At 42.8% G+C, this 17,412-nt stretch overlaps 2 protein-coding genes across 2 annotated transcripts; both read left to right on the top strand.

The window, feature by feature from the left end:
• The first annotated feature begins 6,976 nt into the window (after positions 1 to 6,976).
• Positions 6,977 to 8,619, top strand: LOC136349631 (uncharacterized). The gene is made up of 4 exons (XM_066301312.1): positions 6,977 to 7,181; positions 7,411 to 7,583; positions 7,648 to 8,274; positions 8,542 to 8,619. Exons 1-4 carry the CDS (start codon positions 7,082 to 7,084, stop codon positions 8,617 to 8,619), a joined length of 978 nt encoding a protein of 325 aa, XP_066157409.1. The 5' UTR covers positions 6,977 to 7,081.
• A 285-nt stretch (positions 8,620 to 8,904) lies between these two features.
• Positions 8,905 to 13,300, top strand: LOC136349613 (E3 ubiquitin-protein ligase TRIM71-like). Its single transcript, XM_066301296.1, has 10 exons — positions 8,905 to 9,288; positions 9,552 to 9,664; positions 9,721 to 9,882; positions 10,059 to 10,270; positions 10,344 to 10,907; positions 11,035 to 11,190; positions 11,248 to 11,588; positions 11,674 to 12,557; positions 12,763 to 13,028; positions 13,162 to 13,300. Exons 1-6 carry the CDS (start codon positions 9,143 to 9,145, stop codon positions 11,185 to 11,187), a joined length of 1,350 nt encoding a protein of 449 aa, XP_066157393.1. The 5' UTR covers positions 8,905 to 9,142; the 3' UTR covers positions 11,188 to 11,190; positions 11,248 to 11,588; positions 11,674 to 12,557; positions 12,763 to 13,028; positions 13,162 to 13,300.
• Positions 13,301 to 17,412: the final 4,112 nt, after the last annotated feature.

Raw genomic sequence — 17,412 nt, forward strand, 5'->3', positions numbered from 1 at the left:
TAAAATTGTGAAAGGAGCACTCCGTGTATTACTGAATTTTGAGATTTGCTTAAGTATTTATCGCATAAACAGTGGCGTAGCATACGTCGTTCAAGCTTGACAATTTCCTAAAATCTCAGCTTTATCAAGTTCATCGTTGCAAGTTTACACAAATCATTTTGCTACGCCTCTGCTTAAACGGTGTATAGGACTCATATATGTATATTACACCATAAGCAGTGGAGTGGCAAGTATTATTTAAGCTTGATAATTTTTTGAAAATTGCAGCTTTCAAAAATAAAAAAATTCCTTTTGGGAGTTTAGAAATCACTCTATTACGGCTCAGTGTTTTGAGGAATTGAGATGAAAATTTCTGATGATTTAAAAGATTTTCAAAATTCGTATGCCATTTTTGTTCAATTCAAATACGGAATAGAAATTTAAAGATGAATCAAAGACACAGATTCATGAAATTTTGTTTAGACCTCTATTTGCATTGTGTAAGAAGTCAGCAAAGGAATTCAGATACCTTTGCCAAATTCCTTGTTATGGAAATAGGAGATTACTCTATATGCAGGTTTTCATTTAAAATAGAAAAATAGACTGCCACCTTAAACTCTGTTTTGAGTCACCCCGTATGTCTTTGTCTTATGATTTGTCTATTTAAACCATTTTTCTATTCTCACAAGGTTTTGGGATGATTGCTGGCCAAGAACAATTGGGACGCCCTGTATAGACTAGCGCTCATTAGCGTTTTTACTGAAAATTAAATCATATCAAATCCAATTTCCCAAATGCTATTGAGCATTGTTCTATAGAAGTGGATTTCGAATTTTTCGAAAAAATTTCAAAAAAATATTAACTTTGGGAAGACCCCTCGTATATTTTTTTGACTAAAAATTAAAATGCGATTGAAGGCATCATTTAGAGCTTTTAAATGATGTTACGTTGAAAATCACATTTTTAATATATGAAAACCCAGAAGATATTCTACAAACCATGCGAATGTGAGAAAATTAAAAATAGAGCATACACAGTAGGTAACTGTTATTGTATTATACCCCTGCAGTGGCGTTCAGTCACACAATGAACAACATAGGGCTAATTCATTAATGCTCACACTCCTGTAGCACGTGCTCACACCCCAATCTCGCCGTGGCCTTGGACCTCGATTTAGGAAAATGTTTCAATAGGGGTGCGCCTGGCAGCCATCTGCCCCGCGCCCTGCGCCACTGCCCCTTCGCCCTCCGGGCAAAAACGTTTGTGTGGGTCAGGGGTGGTTTCCTAACCACTTTTACTTTTACATAGTAATTGCCACCACCGTTGGGTGATACTTTTGAATGAAGGTCAGTTCGGTGGCAATCTGCGACTATGAATTATTGAGGGGAATATGAATTATTGCTTTGAAGTTGGCACTTCGAACAGAAAGGACCTAGACCCGAGGACTATTTATTCGGTGTTCTGTTACAAAATTGGAATTACCTTACGTCTATGGGGAACACCCATAACTGGGGTATAAACTGCTTTAAGTTTTCTAGAAAATGTAGAAAAGTTGCTTCATGGAATGTCGAAATAACTTTGTGCTTGAAGGGTAACCCTTTCGGTACCCAAGCATACCGACTTTATAATATTGAATAAATTTGAATAATTGGTAAAAGGGTCAATTTTGCGAAGCAAACAGAATGGTCAGCACTGTTGCAGTTTTCCTGATTATCATTGCTTCGAAAGCACTGAAGTTTCCAACTACACTATTCATCTCAATAATCCGTACAGCATTCTACCCATCCCAGTGGAAAGTGGCCCAAATCATAATGATTCGAAAACCCGGCAAGGCCAGATGACCGGACCACCTCGTATCGGTCAATTAGTCTGCTACCGGTACTGTCCAAAGTCTTCGAGAAGCTACTGCTTGACAGTATGAAGTCAGAAATAGACGGGAGAGCCCTGATACCTGACCACCAGTTCGGGTTCCGCCACAAACATTCAACGATAGAACCAATACATAGAGTCACTAATAAAATCTCAACTCTTTGTCTGAACAAAAGCTTCTTCCAAGTTAAAGTGGACGACGCAACTTCCGAACTGAAAAATGTCTATGCCGGAGTGCCCCACGGCTCAGACCAATACTCTACAACCTATGCACTGCGGACGTCCCTAAGGAAAACGGCACATTTATCACAACCTTCGCCGATGACACAGGTCTTCTAACTTCACACGAAGACCCTATCCAAGCTGCTGCTCTGATGCAAAAAGAGTTTAACGATATCCAGAGCTGGCTAATGAAATGGCGAATGGCCGTGAACGAGCTCAAGTCGAAAAATGTAAACTACACAATGGGAAAAGGATCACGCCCACCAATAACATTCAACGGATCTATAATACTCCAAGAGGAGTACGCCAGATACCTTGGTGTGCACCTGGACAGGCGGCTTACATGGGAAAAACAATATATACAAGCAAAGCGAGCGGGACTCAGCCTAGAGATCAACAAAATGTGGTGGCTTATTGGACGTAAGTCACAACCAAGTCTCTCCTACAGATTTCTGGTCTACAAAACAATGCTAAAGCCATTATGGACGTACGGCATCCAGCTGTGGGACACTGCCAGTCAATCGAACATTGAAATCCTGCAAAGATTCCAATCAAAGCTGCGCTCTCTCAGCAGAAGTCCATGGTTTGTCTGCAACGACACCATCCACAAGGACCTTAACATCCCAAGAGTCCGCGAGGAGATATGTAGGTTCTCGCTGATATACCATGACCAACTGGACCCCAACTGACTGGCCAACAATCTTCTCAACACCCAATCAATTAGACGAAGATTGAAAAGAACCAAGGTTCACGATCTGCTAGTGTCTTGGGGGGAATCATGTAATTCCCCTGGACAATGTAGTAGTTAGTAGGTTCTGCTTCCACGGCTGGTTCCAAACCTTTTGTTTCCGAAGGACCACTCTCGTTTTTGTCAGACCGAAAGAAACTGAGTTGAATTGAATTGCTTGATTGACTTTCTGAATTTGTATATTAACAAAGTTCTTAGCTTGAAGGTGTTGACAAGTGATTGGTGTCTGATGATTTCAAGGGAAAATTTTGACTTTTTGCGAATTGTTAATCTCTGATGGGGTCTAGTGTGAACTGACCAAAAAGTGGGTGGAAGTCTCACCAGTCAGTTCCCACCACCCTTCCCTTATCACACGGTAACGACCCTTTATTGAATTACTGGAATTGGACGTCCTCCGCGGTACCAGGGATTGGTCCTTTGTTTGCTTCTAGTCGGGTTTTTCTTGAAATCACCAGGGTTTACGACCTTTTCTACGACTATGGCTAATTGCAACCAACATCACAGATGTACTGCAGTGGGATTCTTGGAAAATCTTTACAGTGCAAATCCCTTTTCCATCGGCAATGAACTACTTCAAGGGACACCATTATGGGAAAGTTTCCAGGGTTGTGATACCCTTTCGTTATAGTTTATTGCCGACATTTGGCATTTCCGAAAAAGTCTGATTGTTTTCAGACAGCTGGAAAGGTTCATCGGAAAAATCAGGAAAACCCAAGGCAAACCACACAAACTATTCTATGACGCCGGATTCAGAATGTTGTTCCGGACTCGAGCTTTTCCTAAAGCCCTTCTTCACACACCTAATTTCCTAAATGTTCTGTTAGTGACAGATTGTAAATAGTTTTAAATTTTAAAAAAAATTTTTAAAAATTCATGCTTCGAATCGCCATGATACGGCTTGTGGGTTGTCCTTGTTTGTATTTATGTATATTCACAAAGCTTTTTGATACGCCACTGAGCTTTGCAGTTGGACCTTAAATTTTTTTTATCAAACTATAAACTTTCGTTGTCCATGAAAGACAGTGGCGTTTCTGAGATTCCAGATTGAGAGGAAAAACCTTCGATGTTGCTTTCGTTGGTAGATCAAAGGCAGCAATATACTTCGAACCTTGGCTTGTCTGATACTAGGGCGTAGAACGGTCACCAGTATTTTTTATTGTTGATTTAGGAGTTTTAGTTCTGCATTTCATTCATTTCCGAGTTCATTTAAAGTAGATGTCCATCTGGGAGTAAAATTAACGCCAATAGCCTTCGAGAGCGTTCTCGCAAATCGATACATGTCTGCGAGTCCCTATCGAGGAGTATCGATATCGCAGTTGGAGAATTTTTCGCCGATAGCAACATCTCAAATTTATACCAATTATTTTCACTAGCGAAGGATTAATCGCAAAAATCCAACTCGTTTCGAGTTTGACCAGTTCTTGCAGAGTCTGATTCAAAATGATAAACTGAAGAAAGTGGGGTAAAGACGAGGTTTGTAATTTAATTAGCATTTATGAAGAAAGACCCTTGTTATGGAACAACCAAATTGAAGACTTCAAACTCAGAGACAAGAAAAATTAAGCATTAAGCATCAATGGCACAATGCTTGATTGTAGAATGGATGAAGTCCAACGAACAATTTATAACTTGAGGAATCAGGTAAGTAGGTATTCAGTTGAGTTCTTTTACCCAAAGATATTTATCAATACTTTGCAGTCAAAATGTAATTTATTTATATTATATTTATATATATATATATATATATATATATATATATATATATATTTATGGTACACTGTTATTATTATTGTTATGTCTACATATATGTCGCAAGAACTGAAAAAGGCGAAGAAGTCGAAAAGCGGAATGGGGTCCAACGAAAAGCTTTATGGTAAATGGGCCTTTTTTGCAGCGATCAGGTTCTTGGTCCCAGCCCTCGTCGTCAATGAATGTGTCGGAACCGACTTTCTCGGCGGTAAGCGCAACACGTCACATCTCTTTAAATTTGCTCTCTTTTTTATGATTTACGGACCCTGTATACGCCTATATTGCCATGGCGCCTCTCCAGCTAGCTCCATAAAAAAATGCTTTAAATTCATCTCGAACATCTTCCTGAGAAGCTCCAAAATTGTGATGATGTCCTGCCTCGAGTACGTTTCCATTTAAACTTTACTCACGCTATCTACCCGGCACAATCTAATGGAGTTCATCGTTTTCATAATCGACTAATCCAGGTGGCAAATAGCTTGAAGAAGCACTTTCTCCAGGCAAAAAATCATTATCAAGGGTACGTATTGCAAGTATGACATCCACCACAGTCTTCAGACGCGAACGAACAGGGCTTCGAAGCACCCGAAATTTAATTGCGAATATGTCAAATCTGTTTTCTATAGTTCTGCGACTTCGTGACCGTCGACAGTTAAGAATTCCGTTCAAAGCAGGTTGGTTATGGAAAGGATAAGGCTTTAAACTATGACTTTTCATTGTAAAAGCGTCGTCTACAAGAAACCAGTACGGCACAGGCATCGTTCGACAGCCCACATCTATGTAGATAAATTTACAATTTACATCTGTAACCGCCGAACAAAACAATTCTAAATATCACCTTGTAATTACAATAATGACTCCCGCTGTGTTTTGGACCTCGCGTGACAATATGTTTACCGTCGGTCGTAACAAGACAGACCAGAAAATTCCATCGACCGTACTTGGGAGCTGAAATAAATTAATTGATGTACGTCGCTGTAATGTCGGTTTTGCTACAGGATGATGATATACGCGCGACAGCTGAGGTAGATACTGAGAATGTTAATCATGACCTAAAGCCTTTCAACCGAGAAAGAAACAGGAACGTGAAGGTGACAATGAAAAAAACTCTTCAGGAGTGCAATCGAAATTCTGAACGATGAACCAGATGAGTTCGTCAAATTTGGGCAATATGCGGCATTGGAATTGCGAAGCCTTAAGTCCGAACTGAGCAGAACAAGGCTGAGAAGTGAAATTCGGAAAATTACCAATGAAGAACTCTTTGGCGCTCCTAACACATCGCTTTCTTCAGTGAACACACCGCTGACCTCACCGGCATTTTCTGCCGTGCATTCATCGGAGGATCCAAACCAACCTCAATAAGGACAAGAATATGTCGACACATTTAATATAAATATAAATAAATAAATAATAATAATATAAAATTTATACTGAATTTTAATACCTACATACGTTAATTACCTTTATAAACTGCTTCTTCGGTGTATTGTAGATTGCACGTGTTCCTTCTTCGGCTATTCTCTCTACGTTCTTATACATCTAGCAATACGAAATAAAGGTCGTAGACTGGAGTGCGACTCACCTGAATTTAAATGCGTTAATGAAACAATATTTAATCACATGTGAATTGTGTTTAACTTGCGTTTAAGTTACGTACCATTCACATGATGATATTTACTCACTCGATGCTAGAAAACACAATGCTGCTGTTATCCGGTCATGAGCAGAAATCGCAGCTCTCGGTTTTGTGTACATTTTGACCACTAATGGCCCAATTGAATCAATAATATATCGAAATTGCACCGCACTCATTCGTAGAAAGTTTCGAAATTGTTGCGCATCTTCAATTCTTAATTCGCTCATCAATGTACAGCTCGCGTCTAATTCTGCCCTTCGATCAGTTCATGGCTTCAACCGACAACTACGTTTCCTTATTTATTTATTTTTATTTTTAATAAGGCAAAAGCAACAATAACCGTTCGCAGTTTCTCCGGATTAATCTTTTGGGAACCTTCAACATAGCTTTTGCCACATCCAGCGTCATGTGGAACTTCGCAGAACCTGAACGGTGGACACACTGTGGAGAGTATCTCTCGGCGACAGCTCCAACGGTGATATATATGTACTTTCCTGAGAGTTAAATTTTGTGAAACTATCTCTCAAATGAAGACTCATTTTCTAGAATTCTCGAGAGCGACTCGCACGAGTTACTCTCAAGTGGACTCGTGCCTTTAGAAGAGATGTTAGAGAAACGGTCCCACATGATTGTTTAATTACTTGATGCTATTAAAAGTATGGCGAATCGTTTTTAAAATACAGCTGACCCTCTTCCCTACTGGCTTTTCCTGGTCAAGTTTCATTATTTGGGCACAACTGTCATTGTAGCTCTATTAACTACCAATCACATTTTCTAGATTAACAATTAGGAAAGAACGACGGTTGTGCTGAGAGCGAACGCCTGATCCAAAACTGGAATTACTGCTCTTCCTACTGCTTACTCAGTGCTCATCCAGAATGGCATCAAGCTTGTCAAGTGGCGGAATCGACGACAATATTCAGGCTCTGGGGGACGCGCTCAACAATGAAGAACTCAAAGAAGTGATGCCTGAAGCATGTAATTTCTTTTCTGCCTAAACTTGAAGTATTTACTTATCCACTCTGTTTCGTTCATTTCTTCTTCATTTGCAATAACGCCCCTCACTCCTCTAAAAGCTGTTGGAGGGGGCGTGTGGAATAATGCTCCATTGAGGCGCAATTCCCCCAAAGAAAGAAAGTGGGAATAATGAATAATCCACCTGATAGGAGGTATTTATTAATTTACATAATTGGTTTTTTATTCTCAGCAGTTCCGCCCAGTGTTAACGATAACCTCCATGCGGACGCCCGTCAGTTCTTCTCCGATACGAATGTGTCCTTCGACGAGGCATCGAGCCCTGCTTTAACCACGAGCCCCAATCCGCTGTACCCCCCAGTGTCGGGCCCATTTGATCCGCCTTTCCTCCAAGGTTTTTTGGTGGTGAGTTTTTTCAGTGCGTTTCTGAATCAGTACCTCGTCTAAAATCAGTGAGAGATCTTTCCAGAATTGTTCCGGGTGCCGGCAAACTAACAAAGCGAGGGCGATATGTTATGACTGCAGAATATATCTGTGCGAAAAGTGCGTCAGTCGGCACTTAAGAGCGGGACCGACGAGTTTGCACACCGTCTACCATTTTGACGCGTTGGCCGAAAGGGTGTCACCCAGGAATAACTGTCGGGTCGGCGCCCCAGGAGACCAATTTGAACAGGGACCCAACAGTGCCGACGCCGGTTCGACGTCAGATGGCACTGGAAGTACGGTCAATCACCATCAAACCAGGGTACAGCCTTCAACATCACGAGCCGTGGGAGCCGAACGGCGCTCGGGCAGTGAGGATGGAGGGTCGACCGAGACCGTCTCAGCAGGGTCCACCGATGATATATCTGTTCCAGAGAGCAGCTGTTTTGGGTCTTTTTCGGAGTCCATGACGAGTTTACTCACGTCCAGCACCGACTCAAACATATTTAAGAACTTTTTCACTGCTCCCCAGGTGGTTTCGTTGGCGGAGTCGCAGGCGTTTCCCCCTTTCCAGTTGGGTCCTGTGAAGGAGGTTCTGGGGGAACCAGCTCGAATGGCGCACGTCAGTAGCGTTGGACATGTCACCAGCAACCTGCCACCTTCGCAGCTGACGGTTTGTTCGCTCCACCAGGCAGAATTCAAATTTAGCTGCAGTCAGTGCTTCGAGCTCCTTTGTCCGGCTTGCGCATTTGAAAAGCATAAAGGCGAGTGAACATACGAGGATTTACAGATGTGCATGTGTTCTCTACAGGGTGTTTGAAGTCTCGTAATTTTATTTTAAAGAATTGATTAGCCACGTTACAAAAGCCGATTAAACGAAAGTAACGAAAAGTATATGATTTTTTTCAATTATCGGTAAAAAGTTTTAATGATGTATCAGGAGGAAAGGAAGGATTATCAGCCGATTCGTAATAGCAGTCAGCATAACTCTCAAGACCTGAGCCCCGTTTTCGAATGATCGTCATAACCGCTTCAACACGGCTACAAAATTACCTGTTTCGTTAGAGTAAGGCATGCCATTCGTAAAGTCTTATAACTACGTATAAATCGAGAAGTGTCAGATCGGGTGACCGAAGAGGCCATGGAATAAGGCAACCATGACCCGTGCACCACCTGTTGTAATGACTCATAAGAAATGATATATGACTAACGCGAAGAACTACTGGTAGCAATTAGGTATTTGAGAAATAAATAATTGATAAATTGTCGAAAAAGTCATATCTCTCTTATTACGTGTACTAAATTAGGTAAACAACTGTTGAACAATCATGATACAATTCGAATGTCTGAAAAAGACCTAAAAATTTCGTATATTTTTAGATCATCGACTCGTGTATTTTTCCCACAATCAAAATGCACTGACAGAGTGTACCCGAAGACTGCTCAATGAGATCCAAAACTTGACCGCGCGCTTGGACAACATCACGTATGATCTCCACCACACATTAAATGACATCGAGTACAGTACGTATTTAGCGACGATGGAAATAAAAAACGTCTTTGCTCGAGTGATGGAGGCCGTCGATAAGAAAAAGGAGGACTTGCTTCAGAAAGTGGAACAGATTCGCCAAGTAAAGCTCTCCAACACCACCTTGCAAATGGAGAATGTCCGTAAAACTTCTTCCGAGTAAGTTTCGCATCGTGGCCATCCAGAGGAACATTTGTGAAAAAGTTGGCCAGATGTGTGAAGATCTTTAAAATTTTCTTCTTCGAATCGTATCAAATATTCATGTGTAAGGTCGCGCTATCTCGTAGCTGTTTCCTTGGGAAACTCCACAAGGGGAAACTTTAGTCTAATACCACACTAGTTGTACTTGTCGTTTTCGTAGTAGCAATGGTAGGCATACCTAAGCAAAACACCCTTCGTGACATGCGTTTCGTTTAATGTAGTCTGGCCGACGCCACTGCGCTGTTGATCAACCCTAAGAGATTCACGAATTCATGGGAACATGCGGCGGTCAATCTCCAGATTAGCAAGACGCTGCATGAGACGAAGAGTATCGGTGAGTACTTCGGTCCTGATGGAGAGAATACCTTTTGTCCACATATCTACTCGTAGGAGAATTAAAACCGCTCGAGGAGGCCCACGTCACGTTTGTAGGTCCCGCAGAGCAGATTTTGCAACATATCTCCATGTGGGGACAGTTAAGGGTGAACATCCCTCCGCAGGAAAAGGCGACGTTACTTCTCAAACGGCCCAAGCCCGATCTTTCACGCAGTTGTAAGTGTAAACACAATGAGACCCTGGTGACACGTGAGAGGGTTTTTAACACAATTTTACTTTTAGTTCTTTAAACGCATTAAAGAAATTGAACTCAGTTTTCTTTCAATTTTTCACTTGTTTCTCAAAAGTAAAAGGCGTAAAACACGGAAAAATAACAGGAAAAATATTTAAAGGGCTTAAATCACAAAACCCTGTCCCTTGGAGTATGTCGCGTGCGATCTTCGGCTGCGAGAGCATTCTGACGGTCAAAAATTATGGAGAAACCCCCACGCGCATGATGGGCAAAGCGGGCAGCGGTCCGGGAGAGTTGTGCCGGCCGTGGGGGATCGCCATTAACACCATGGGCCAGATTGTGGTTGTCGACAGAAGCAACTCCAGAATTCAGGTAAATTACGAAAATACATATTTCGTCTCTTGTCACGACATTGAAGATCCGACTGATTTACGTATTTCGAAAGGTCTTCGACCCGAAGGGGAACTTCCTCTTCGAGTTCGGCTCTCACGGCAGCGGACACGGTGAATTCAATCGACCGGCCGCGGTCGCCGTCACTCCCGGGAACCATCTGGTGGTGACAGATAAGGACAACCACAGAGTCCAAGTGTTCAGCTGGCGTGGAGAGTTTATGCACACCTTCGGCGAGCGGGGATCCAACGTCGGCCAGTTCTTATATCCGTGGGACGTGACCTGCGACACCCACGGCAACATCTTGGTGTCCGACACCCGGAATCACCGCATTCAGCTTTTCAGCTGGAACGGCATATTTCTGGACAAGTTCGGAGATGAACTGAACATTCCGCGGCTGTTCGATTCACCCAGAGGAGTCACTTTTGACCCTCGCGGAAACATCATGTTCACCGATTTTAACATGCATCGCGTGGTTATCATCGACCGAATCACCAGAAGGGTGCGATACCTGGGCAAAGTAGGCTCAGACGAGGGCTACTTCAACCGTCCACAGGGGATCATTTGTGACGACCGGGGATGGTTTGTCGTAGCCGACTCGAAGAATTCTAGAATTCAAGTAATGTTTCACGTTAAAATCTAAACGTCCAAAGTTCCAAACTAAAACCGTTGGGAACATCTGGACGGCGAATGATCCTACATCTTTAAATCTGCTTAAAATGCACATAGGTGCTCTTTCGTTCCAGGTGTTCAATAACAACGGTGACTTCATGTGGGCCGTAGGCCACAGTGGCAAAGTCGATCCCGGTGAATTCGACCGACCCACCGACGTTGCTCTAGACCCGCAAGGCCACATCTACGTCCTCGATTTCGGCAACAATCGAATTCAAATCTTTTAATTCGTGAGAACTTGTGCTCAGACAAGAGGACTGACCCCACTGACGTTTTGCTAATTGCAGTACGTACCTACCCGAAAGGTGCGTCAATCGACTCTTAAGAATACCACTCACGAGCTTCCGCCCCGTCTACCATTTTGACGCATCGGTCGAAAGAGCGTCACCCGACAACTTTCCGGTCAGCGCACCAAGAGCCCAATTTGAACGAAGATCCAGCAATGCGAACGTCAACGCGACGTCAAGACGCAACGGAAGATCGATCGATCACCTTCAAACGAGGTTACAGCCTCCAACGTGCGAGCGAGCTGTGAGAGGTGAAAGGGGTTCGGGTAATGAGGTTGGAGGGTCAAGCGAGACCGTTTCACTGTCCACCGATGATATTCGACTTCTTTTGTCCGGCTTGGGTAACTAAAAAGCGTAAATGCAAGTCCATTTAGAGGACTTGGAGAGCACAGAGGGTTTTCGAAGTCTCGTAATTTTGTTTTTTAGGCCTGATCAGCTACGTTAAAAAGCCAGTTAAACAAAAAATACCATAATGAAAGTTGCACGATAACAGATATGATTTTTCTTAATTATCGATAAAGAGTTTTGATAATATATTTTTGAGGAAAGTATTATGAGCCAATTCGTAATAGCGATCGGCATAACTTTCAAGATCTCAACCCTGTTTGCGAATCGTCATCACAACTGCTTCAAGACGATCACAAAATCTCGTATTTCGTTAGAGTAGGGCATGCCTTTCATAAAATCCTATAAATACTTGCAAGTCGAGAAGTGTCAGATCGGATGGGCGAACAGGCCGTGGAATGGAAGCACCACGACCCATGAACTATCTGTTGTAGTGACTCACAATATGTGATATGTCGTGATTGTCATGAAGAAGCACTGGTAGCAATCGCATACCTGATAAATAAATAATCGAAATGCTTCATTGGTAAATTGTTTAAAAATATCTTTGTTATTGCGCATACTAAATTGTGTAAAAAAACAACTGTCGAAGGCGAGTACTGAAGCATTTTAATGTCTTGAGTTTCTGAATCCCAAAATTTTTGCATTTTTTAGAACATCGACTTGTGTATTTGTCCCTCAATCGATACAAACTTGCAGAGTACACCCGAGGACGACTGCTTAAGGAACTCTATACCACGACAGCGTGCTTGAACAGCATCGCGTATGATCTACACCACTGGTTAAATGATCTAGAACGTAGCACGTATCTGGCGACCATGGAAATAGAAGAACGTGTTTTGGCAAGTGATTGGGGTTGTCGAGAAGAAAAAGGAAGAGTTGTTTGGGGAGGTGGAACAGATTTGCCAAGGAAAGTTCTCCAACACTACCTTGCAAATGGAGAATATTCTTAAAGCTTCTTCCGAGTAAGTTTTGCATCACAGCCACACGGTGGAAAAATTGTGCAAAAAGTTGGCCAAACGTATGAAGATCTTCACGATTTTCTTCTTCAAATTGTATCAAATATTCATATATAGGGTCGCTCTTGCACACAGCGGCTGTGTAATGAAAAACGAGCGAAGCTACAACTCAGCTATTTAACAATGAAATTTGATTTGTGAAAAAATATAGCTGGAACGGCCTATTTCTGGACAAGTTCGGAGATGAACTGAACATACTGGGGCTGTTGGATTCACCCAGAGGAGTCACTTTTGACCCTCGCGGAAACGTCATGTTCACCGACTTCAACATGCATTGCGAGGTTATCATCGACAGAATCACAAGAAGGGTGCGATACCTGGGCAAAGCAAACCCCGACAAAGGCTATTTCAACCGTCCGCAGGGGGTCATTTGTGACGGCGGAAGATAATTCGTCGTAGACAACACATAGAACTCAGGTTAATTTTTGTCATTTAATTTATAATTTCAAGTTAAAAGTTCCAAACTAAAATCTTTGGAAGCTGTTGAACGGCGTATGATAAAATATTTTTAAATATACTTATAATACACATAAGTACCGTTTCGTTCCAGGTACTTGGTGAGAACGGGGACTTCACGTGGGCATTAGGCCACACTGACAAATCCTATCCCGATGAATTCAGCCGATCCACCGACTTTGCTCTGGATCCTAAGGACCACATCTATCGATTCAAATTTTGTAATTTACATGGAACGTCCTATATTTGATTACGTGGAGCAATACAGATGTTACCGATAGAAAACTATTGTAATTTTTCTCTCCCTAAATGTATAAGTTTTCTTCGAAGCTGCAAATAACAAAAGTAGAAAATTCTATTACTGTTTGCATCCGTTTCCGTGGCTACATCTGAAAGGTCATATGTATTGGAATTGTCATATATCAGTTGTCATATATTATATAATATGTCAATGTCATATATTGTCATATGTCAATGTCATATGTCAGTGTCATATATTGTCATATGTCAGTTGTATTTAAAAAAGTCGTAAATAAAGAAATATTCGAAACAAGAATACATAGACGCGACTTTTGCAATCAGATTAAGTTCCATTTTTTTAAATAAAATAAAAGTATGTCTTTGGACACTTCGTTACTTTCAAGAATCGAGACAAAAATGTCTTTTCAGCCCTATGACTCCTTGTCACCCCCGAGGGCATGCGTTTATATTAAAAATAATTAATAAACAGCACTCCGTCGCTTCTCCCACAGTTAGAGACCCCCCATCATTTTTCTCACGGTTACATTAAACCGCAGCTCACACGGCCGACCTTTGCAATATCCATTCACAAATTTTAACCTTCTTATGATCTACACTGTTAAAATATTGTCATCTTATATTACAAAGGGCCCGTCATTTCACCATTTAGCTACCCATGACCTAACGCAAAGAGCAAGAATTCACACAATTCTCGTTAACCTTTATGGGGCACATCCCGTCAATTAATGTTTCTATCAGGCAATAAAGGTCACATGGACGTCCGTTTGGCACAACGTATAATAATAATAATAACATAATAAATTCGTCACTAGAGGATTAAAAGAAAAACAAAATTAACAAACCAGTGAAATGTAAGAGTGTCAAGAACTATTATCAACGCCCAAATGAAACTTCGCCTTTTTTAAAGTCGCTTGACCATAATCGCGTCATGTCTTTGGTCATAATTCTTGTGCGGTCAGTAGTAATTTTCACCCGGTTGTTACGCAGCATCAACTTTAATACTTCCACTCATTCGTCACCCTCTGTCAAATCCTCCTTTCGCCTCTGAGCTGCAACTCAGTGAATCCTCATGGGTTGTCCTGCGTTCGTTATCCATACCTCTGTTGGTACCTATTATGGGTCTCATAGATTCTACCAAACTTTAAAAATCCGAAGGTTCTAGAGTTTGTCCTATAAGTAAGTAAAGTTGCTCTAAACCTGTTGTTTTTTTCATTTTCCGACATGTCTTAGGGCCAGAAGGGATTTTCAAGGAAATCGAAAATAAATAATTTATTAATATATAATTAATTATGTTAATTAATAAAATAAAATAAATAAATAATTTATTATGTTACAGGAACAATGTGTTTGTTACTTTCCGGTGATGTAACATGTAGAAGGACATGCGCAATGCACGCGACTATACTTCATTTGCAATGCGCAAATTAAATTGGAATTTTATTCATAGGACCCGACAGTCCCTATGTGGATCCCGCATATTTCGCGTTCGTAATGGATTTTAGGGCCGGAAGGTGCTAAAATGGAGTCTAATTGAAAAACGCGCAGGCGCAATTTTTACCAACAGTATCAATTAAACGGTTAGAGCCACGTTCTGTATTTCGAACTTAACGCAGTAATCACTATCTGAGTTTGCTCAGAAATAATTTATTTGAGAACGAGCTATCTTATCTTTTATTTTTAAAGAAACATTTTTCAGAAACTTTCCCAAATTCTCTTGCAGACATCGCCAGACTTTTAAGGTTTATTAGATTTGAACTGCTTCACCCCGGTGGCTTACGCGGACGACTTGGCGTTGGTGGTCTCGGCGAAGGACGGGGTAACCCTAGAGGCGAGGACCAGATGGGCCATGGAACTGGTCGCCGACACGTTCGAACGCATGGGGTTAAGCATGGCTACGGATAAAACCGAACTGGTGCTGCTGGCCGGGCGAAGGAAAATAAGAAGCATGAGTCTGAGAGTGGACGACGTCTCGTACGAGACGAAGGAATGCGTGAAGTACCTCGGAGTGTGGATCGGCAGAAATGCTCGCTTCGGCGAGCACGTACGACGAACCTCCGAAAAGGTTGCTAAGGTGATTGGGAAGCTCGACGGCATTCTGCCTAGGGCGAGTGGTTTGGGGTATGAAAGACGGAGGTTGATGGTGATGGCGGCATCGTCGGTCCTGCTGTACGCTGCTCCAGTCTGGGGAACCGAACTGGAGTATGGAAGGTACACGGCCATACTGGAGAGGGCAAACCGTATGCTCGCACTCCGGGTGGCTGGTGCCTACAGGACGGCACCGACCGAGGCGGTGTTGGCACTGGCCAAAATACCTCCGGTGAGAATTAGAGTGACGGAGAGAAGGATGATGTGGGAAGGAAGAAGTGGGGTGAAGGAATGGGTAATGAAAGAGTGGGAGCGGGACTGGGAGAAGTATGAGGGTCGGGCAAAGACCTTCATACCCCGGATCCGTGAATGGTACGAGTGCGAATGGACGAAAAGTGGGTATATGTTGGCTCAGGTGTTTACCGGACACGGCGTGTTTGGGAAATACCTGAAGCGGATACGAGTGGAAAGGAGTGCGGAATGTTGGTTTTGTGACGAAAGGGAGGACACGCCGGAGCACACGCTGTGGACGTGTCCGGAGTGGGAGAGCTATCGCGCCGAGGCAAGGGCGGGGGGACTCGACCTGAACCGAAGCACGATAGGGAACAAGCTGGTGGAGAGCAAGAGCAAGTGGGTAGCGTTTGAGGGCCTGATAGAGAAGATCTTGAGGGCCAAGATTGTAAGAGAGAACGAGAGGAAGAAGAGTGGGGTGCGGAACCTTGTTCGTACCTAGTCTGGAGGGGAAAAGGACGCCCTGATGTAATGCCGAGAGGCGGTTCCGGGGCAGAAGAGGGGAGGTGGGTTTAGTGGGTAGGCGGGCGACATAATGGTCGGTCGAATCCCACACTACCCGGTCGTGGACCAGGCCGGGTGTCTTAAGAAGATTCCCCCTCCTCGGAAAAAAAAAAAAAAAAAAAAAAAAGATTTGAACTGCTTGCAATTTTGTTACTTCCGATACTTTTTGCTTATGTGTCCAGGCTCTTTATAATCATAACATTTCTTCGTCGTTTTGCTTAAGTAGATTCGGACAAGGAGCTTTCAGGGCTTTTTCTTGAGCTGATGAGCTTGTTCATCAACTCGATAGTTGCTAAGCATGTTGAGTAATGGCGCAATGCAATCAAGATTGCTATTAACCCTTTCAATGCTGACGACGTCGAAAGACGTCATATGAATTATGACGACGTCTTTTGACGCCACCTTCACGCGTGTCTAAGAATGGTTATTTCGGTGTTAGGCGGCAGTGGATCGAATCCTGCCTTTATCAGCCCATTTGAATAGAACTTTTTAGTAAATTTAGTTATTTAGTTTTATTTCGTGTCACGGAACAGAAAATTGGAGGAGTGGCTGAGCAGATGGAAAACCAAGACAAGTCGACGCATGTAACGCTCACTCTGAGAAGAGGTGACCTGCCCCCTGGTGAACATCTTCGACAAGCCAATCCCGCAGACTAAATGTGTGGAATATCTGGGAATGCATCTGGACCGGAGAACGACGTGGAAAAAACACGTCCAAACCAAGAGGGATCAACTCAATGGCGTTGTCAGGAGTCTGGGTTACCGATCGCAACTAGGGCTGAACAACAAAGTTCACAAAAGCATTATCGAGCCAGTTCGGACTTATGGTATCCAGCTCTGGGGTTCTGCTAGCAACTCCAACATCGAGATCCTGCAGCGGTTCCAGGCGAAGACTCTGCGCACGCTAGCGGGTGCCCCCTGGTACGTTACTCTGCATAACGACTTCAAAATAGTAACCATAAGAGAGGAAACCCGGATATATGCCAGAAGGTACATGATCCAACTAAACAATCACCCCAACCACCTCGTGGTGAATCTCCTGGATTCTTCTAGATATTCCAGTAGATTGAACAGACATAACCCACTGGAGCTTGGCGACAGGTTCGGCCTCTAATAGGGAGGGGGTTGAGATGTCAGTCACCCTTCGACCCTTTCTGTTCTTTTCATTTTTAGCTTCTGGTTCACTTTTCCTTTTCTGTAAGAAT

This window comes from Euwallacea fornicatus, chromosome 39, assembly GCF_040115645.1.
Source record: "Euwallacea fornicatus isolate EFF26 chromosome 39, ASM4011564v1, whole genome shotgun sequence".
NCBI classification, from domain to species: Eukaryota; Metazoa; Arthropoda; class Insecta; order Coleoptera; family Curculionidae; genus Euwallacea; species Euwallacea fornicatus.